Below are 6333 nucleotides of genomic sequence, written 5' to 3'. Positions count from 1 at the left end.
TTTGCCTTTTCTATCTTCATCTTCAAACTTTATAATATTAGAATAAAAATAATTGCAAATAAACCAAACCATTTTACAAGCTGAAACAGAAAACAGACCATTTTTGCAAATTTATCTCATTACTTTTTTTTTTTTTGTTTTCTTTTTCTTTCTCCAAAAAACCCCTCCTTCCTACAACAAACTGTATCTCACAAAGCAGAAAAAAACACTTTTTTTTTTTTCATTTTTTCATTCCCATTTTCCCACGTCTCTGTTTCTAGTAGTACTAGCGGTTAAGAAGTCTAATATTATTTAACAGCTGGTGCCAACAGCATGAAATGCCTTGATTCACCAATCCTCCATGCTCAGCTCATGACACAACTTATTGAAGAACACTACCATTCATGTAGCCTTTTGTTCCCCTCCTTTCCCCCACATTTTCTATCCTCTCTCTCTCTCCCATCCTGTGCTTTTTGTTTTCATTTTGGTCCTGATCACCTTAAAAAACACACCCAAAGCTACTATGTAACAATAATAAACATATAGGAGTATTGATTATCTTGAAGTTCATCAGTTTTACAGCTCCACTTCATAGGGTCTGTTCATCTTTCTCCTTTTGGTATTGGGACTGGTATGTGTGTGTGAAGAATTTGCACATGACCCAACTGTTGTGTCATCACTTTTATAGCTCAAGCATGCGGCATCCAGCACCCCAATTGGGCTCTGAGGCACAGATGGGTCAGATGCATTTCTTTCCTTAACAGACCCACCAACTAATGACAAATCATGAACCAATTCCACACACTTCAGCACTCTCTCCTGCAAAAAAAAAAAAAAAAATCAATAAACCCTCTCTTGATTCAACATAATGAGCAAGTAATCAAACACAAAATAATATAATAAACAGCAAAATCAATAATATATGTTCCCTCTTTTTAGTTTGGATTTTAGGCCACCAACTTTACCTTTTGTACATGCTGAGTGAGAACAGAAATTGCTTTATCAGTGTCCACTTTTCTGGTTTCTACAGCAACAGATATTGCTACTGCTGCTGCAATCTCAGAAGGCTTGAATTCCAAGAAGTCAATCCCTGCATTCAATTCCCACCCACCAATAACATCAGATCCCTCTCAAACCTCTCCTTCATATTTGTGACCGCTCCAGACAAAAGAAAATTATTGCAAAAATAGTACACTTGTCTTTGTTCAACTGTGAGGAACTGAAAAGGACCTTTTATTGTGCTTGAGATGAGTTGGGTTGATCTCAAGATTGAGCTTCTAAGTGGGATTTTATCATCATTGAGCTTGTAAAGGAAATAGTCCATGAAGGAGAATGGGGTGATTGCTTGCATTCTCCAATTCAAGGTGCTCAACACTAGAAGCTCCATTCTTTGTATGGTTCTAGCTTCAAACATAAATTTAGATTCTCCCACCTGTTAATGCTCAGAATCATCAAAACTATAGCTAGATCAAACCAAAATTTAAACACCTAAGAAAACTATTAACTCTGATGGATTTTAACCTGTAAATCTAAAATCAATGGAACTTCAGTCTCCTCCTTTTTAGCAGCAAGAGATAGACATGCCACGGCTAGTAATTGTATCATCCAAGCTTTACCCTTCTGCATCATCCGAGATCGGATACAATTAAGTAAATGGAGTTTGGTGCAAAGGTAGGGTAAGACCAAAAAAGAAAAATCCCATGTTTGATTGGTTTTTGAACTTACGGGTAATTCATAGGCTGAGAGAAACCTGTCCAAGTAATTTATCGATAAATAAGCACAAAGAGGTCCAAAACCGTAATAGGCATGAACCTGTTGAACAAACAGGGCAATTAAAATCAACAATGAGAGAAGCTCAAAAGAAAGGAATGATGAAGGCAAATAATTGAATCGAACAGGAAAGGAAGCATAACAGTTCATACACTACAATAAGGACTAAAACGAGAAAGGGATTATACAAAAAGCAGAAACAGTGTGAAGCCGCTGAGAAAGAAATGAAGAGATGAATACAATTCACAAATCAGCATTGGCCCCAATAGCAAAAAAGAAAAAGAACCCACCAAAAACATATCAGATTACGGAAAAAAAGATACCAAAACAAAGAGAAAACCAGACCCAGTTCATTTCATCGACCTCAAGGAGTTTCGAAAACATAATCAGGATTAATCCAAAAAGGGTTTACTCAACAAAGCACAGAGGAAAACCATATAAATCTGGGATCTAAACCAAGACTTTAACTCTCAAACAATCCTAATATTGACAGAAAAAGTCCTATTTAGTGAAATAAAACACTCACTCTCTAAAGACTCATAAATGTGAAACCCACCTTCCAAATCCAATCAACAGCTTCTTTTCTAGCCTCCAAGTCCAAATCTCCACTTTGTAACCTCTTCAAGTAATCAACATTAGGCAAATGCTGATATTCTTTCTCAACCATCAGAGCCAAACACTCCTCACTCTGCAATGGCAACCCATCTTCATCAACACCATTCAAGACTCGGTTTTGATTCAAGTTTTGAAAAAATCTATGATTCCATGTTGACTCAAACTCTTCCAGCTCAGCATCTCCACCAAAGTAATCATTATCATAAAAAATGCTGTTGTCGTCTTCTGCACATAGAAGACTCGAAACTGCACAATCAAAAGTTGGTGCCATTGCAGACAAAAAAAAGAACTCTAATCTTATTTTCTAAACAAGAAATGGTAATAAAAGCGTGGGATGTCTATTTATATGCGAAAATTATTTTCCTTTAATCAAAGAATTGAAGAACAAAGAAATAGTTTTTTAAGGGTATAATAATATCTGTAAGAATGTAAACAAATTCACTAAGAGGGAATGAAGCTGAAGCAGTCTCCTCTCTCTCTCTCTTCCTCTGTCAGGCTTGAGGGCTTGAGGGGCTTGAAAAGACTGCCCAAGAGGAGGGTCTCTTAAGAAGGAAATCAGTACCCTTTTTACGGTAAAAGCAAGAGAGAGGGACTGTCAGAGAGAGAGAGAGAGAGAGAGAGGGAGGGCATACAGATATGAGAATCAGAAAGAAAATGTAATGTAAGCGCAAAATAGGGACACCAACAAGGGCAAATACAAGATTTTCATTAAGAAAGAGAAGAGAGAAGAAGGGTTAATGCTTGTGCATTAAGATGTCTTAGTGCTTTTGAGCTTTTCTTCCTTTACTCGTTTACAGCAAACTGAGGAATAAGTAATTTTTTTGTCTGTTTTGCTACTTGTATTATTAAATTAGCTGTCATCAATTCTTTTTTCTTCTTTCATAATCATGGGAATTTTGTAAATTCATGACCCCATCTTTCTGTCAAAATTCTTTGAACGTCAGAGAAAATAAACTTATCCAACATAGAAACATTTGCCTTCTACTATCATTTTTTTGGCTCCAAACAATCTCATGGAAAATAAATTTCCATGAATACTACCTTTACCATCGATGGTTTGTCAATATATCACATGTTACATTTCTTAACTTCATATTTACCTTTCTACCTGGAAGATGACGATGAAGAAGAAAAGACAGGTCTGGTTTTGTAATTTGGACCAAAGTGGTAGGACAAGATTGTAAGATGGAACAAGGTAAAAGTGATCAATGGGACCTTGACTCTGTCTTTTTCGTCCCATGCTGACGCGTGTCATCTGATTTTTCAGACGATGACTGGAAAAATCCGTTTCTTGCAGACATGTACAATAATACTGTACTTTTTTGTCTTTGGACTTTTATATACGTACTTTGTACAGAAAAAAGTATAATCTTTTTCCCTTTCATACGCTTGCAGTTATGAAATTTTAACCCTTTTTCTTTTTTACTCTCATGCGGGTAGCTCTCAAATGCTTTGGAATGTACCATTTCAGTAACAGTTCATCCACGGCAGTTTTACACCATTTTATTTTTGGTATCTATTACATTTTGGAATTTTATGCGTTGAATTGTTTGGAAGACAGGAAATATTTTGCAATTTGGTCAAATTCTGTACATTTGGTATGGTTGTTTACTTAATTTGTAAAAAGTGAAATTTGTTTCCTAAAATTGTGGTTCTATAATTGCCCATTTTTTTTGTATAGTTTCAGTGAATATCATGTGATGGATCCTCTAAAGACAAATTCCAAAGATTTTCTTTGGCAATATTATTCTTTCAAAGTTTTTTTTTTAATATATATATAATAATTTAAGGATAAAAAAAGTTAAGAAAGTTAAGTTTTGATTCAAGTTAAATGTTAACTTTTAAAAAAAATTATATAAATAAATTGAATTAAGTTTTGGATTCAATATAACCCTTTTGAAGTTGTAGTAAGATAAATCATTCAAACATAGATGAAACTTAATGCAACAATATCCTTGCATAATTTCCATACCTAGTTATTTGTAATTAAACATGTTAGTGTAAATATTGAAGATATAAAATTATTGTTTTTGGTAAATCTAAAATTTTGAGAAAAAGTTTTAACGTATGTAACTGTGTCACTTTTTTTAATGTTTTATTTGTCTCTACCGTATTATTTACTTAGTAGGTGTGCAAAAAGGTTATAGGCAATAAACATTGAGAATATAATAAAGCTCAGTGACTAACTATATTTTGCATTGACGAAATCAAACAACCGGCAATTACCAGCATATCACAAGATAACTGAACTTTTATAAAGATTTTTTGCAGTAAAATTTTTATAAAAGAAGTCTGCAGTTTGAAAAAAGAGGGAAAGTTTCAAAAATTATTTCATATCTTCTTTAGAAAACTAGAAGATTCTTTTATAAATAGATAAATATCTTTTCCTATAGACATGATTGCTTATTTTGAATAGAAAAAATTGTATGCTTTTGAACAGTTGAAACTGTTTATTTTGAACAAATTTATCTGTATGTTTTAAACATACTTAACTATCTGTCTTTATTTTTTTTTTTCTCTTTTCTAATGTGGGATTATTTCTCATATTTTATTTTGAAAATCTCTAAAAATCTCCTACCATTTTCAAAATAATACAGACTTATGATAACTTTGAAAATCAATTGCATAAACGAATGGATCTTTTGATTTGAACCTTCACTTAATGAAAATAAGATAAAATTAACCAAAATCGTATGATAGATTATGCCTTGAACTAGCTATTCTATTTAGCTAAATGAACTTATCTCACACAATGTTTTCAACACTTAATGAATGCTTAGTATCCAGAGACACATTTATGGCTATGTGTTTGCATCTTTTTTTTCATGAGTGCTATTAGAGCCAAGGTTTTAAGCTCTTAGAAGTGATCACACTTCACAGTTACATAGGTAACTCTTATCAAGAGTGTTATTCTAATTATAAGACTCTAACATATTTATGTTATGAGTCTATTAACAGTATATTACTTGTCTTTTCTTTACCATTGTAAGTATCTAACACTTTACCTGAGATGGCATTAAACATTACTATAGTGCTAGTAGTCATATATAGATGATATACTTTGTTTCATTGAACTTAAGACTTGACATTATGCCGAGCATTGAGTCGAGTTTTCATCATGACGACTTTATTTCATGAGCTTGAGCCCCATCTCTATTGAGGTATTTTTTTCCAAGTCTCTAACAAGATTTTTGGTTAAAGGATCCGTCAAGTTTTCACTTGATCTCATCACTCTATCTAAAATTAATTGTCAAACATAACTATGTCTTAATCCAATATATTTAAACTTTTCATTATATACTTAGCTCTATGCCCTTACTGTAGTTATTTCACTATCACATCGAATAGAAATTGGAAAATTTGGTTTAGGCTATAAAGGTACTTCATATAATAAATTTTTTAACCATTCAACTTTTTTAACTATTGCAGCTAATGCAATAAACTTGGTTGCTATGGTGGAATTAGTTATGCATATATGCTTTTTGGAATCCCAGGAAATGGCACCCCTACCAAATACAAAGATCCACTTGTTTGTAGAAGCATGATCTTTTATATTAGTAATCTAACTAACATAAGAATATCCCTATAGAACTGAAGTATATCTACTATAACGCAATCCATAATTGATTGTTTTCTTCAAATATCTAAATACTCTTTTAACTATTTGCCAATACAAATTACTTGGATTATTTGTGTACTTACTCAGCTTTTCAACAACAATTGCTATGTCTGGCCTTATATAAATCATTGCAAACATCAAACAACCAATTACTCTTACATATTGTAATTGATTGATTGTTCTACTAGTATTAGATACTAATTTTAGTTGAAAATTCATGGGTATAGATACTGGAATACAATAAAAAAGATCAAACTTTTTAAATACTTTTTTAATATAATGCAATTGTGACAAGATTATGTCACTATCATTCTGGATTATTCAAATTCTAAGAATAACATTCACTACAC

At 32.6% G+C, this 6333-nt stretch overlaps 1 protein-coding gene across 1 annotated transcript; it reads right to left on the bottom strand.

Moving 5' to 3' along the window:
- Positions 1-241: 241 nt before the first annotated feature.
- Positions 242-2880, bottom strand: LOC111314923 (cyclin-D4-1-like). The gene is made up of 6 exons (XM_022916542.2): positions 2306-2880; positions 1705-1791; positions 1501-1599; positions 1210-1411; positions 945-1069; positions 242-798 (listed from the first exon to the last, which is right to left on the bottom strand). The coding sequence occupies exons 1-6, from the start codon at positions 2633-2635 to the stop codon at positions 556-558; spliced, it is 1086 nt and encodes a 361-aa protein (XP_022772277.2). The 5' UTR covers positions 2636-2880; the 3' UTR covers positions 242-555.
- Between the last annotated feature and the right edge of the window lie 3453 nt (positions 2881-6333).

The sequence above is a fragment of the Durio zibethinus genome, chromosome 20 (assembly GCF_047325235.1).
Source record: "Durio zibethinus cultivar Kanyao isolate XHJ-2024 chromosome 20, ASM4732523v1, whole genome shotgun sequence".
NCBI classification, from domain to species: domain Eukaryota; kingdom Viridiplantae; phylum Streptophyta; class Magnoliopsida; order Malvales; family Malvaceae; genus Durio; species Durio zibethinus.
The sequence above is the reverse complement of the archived record's forward strand: the minus strand, read 5'-3'. Positions and strand labels throughout refer to the sequence as shown.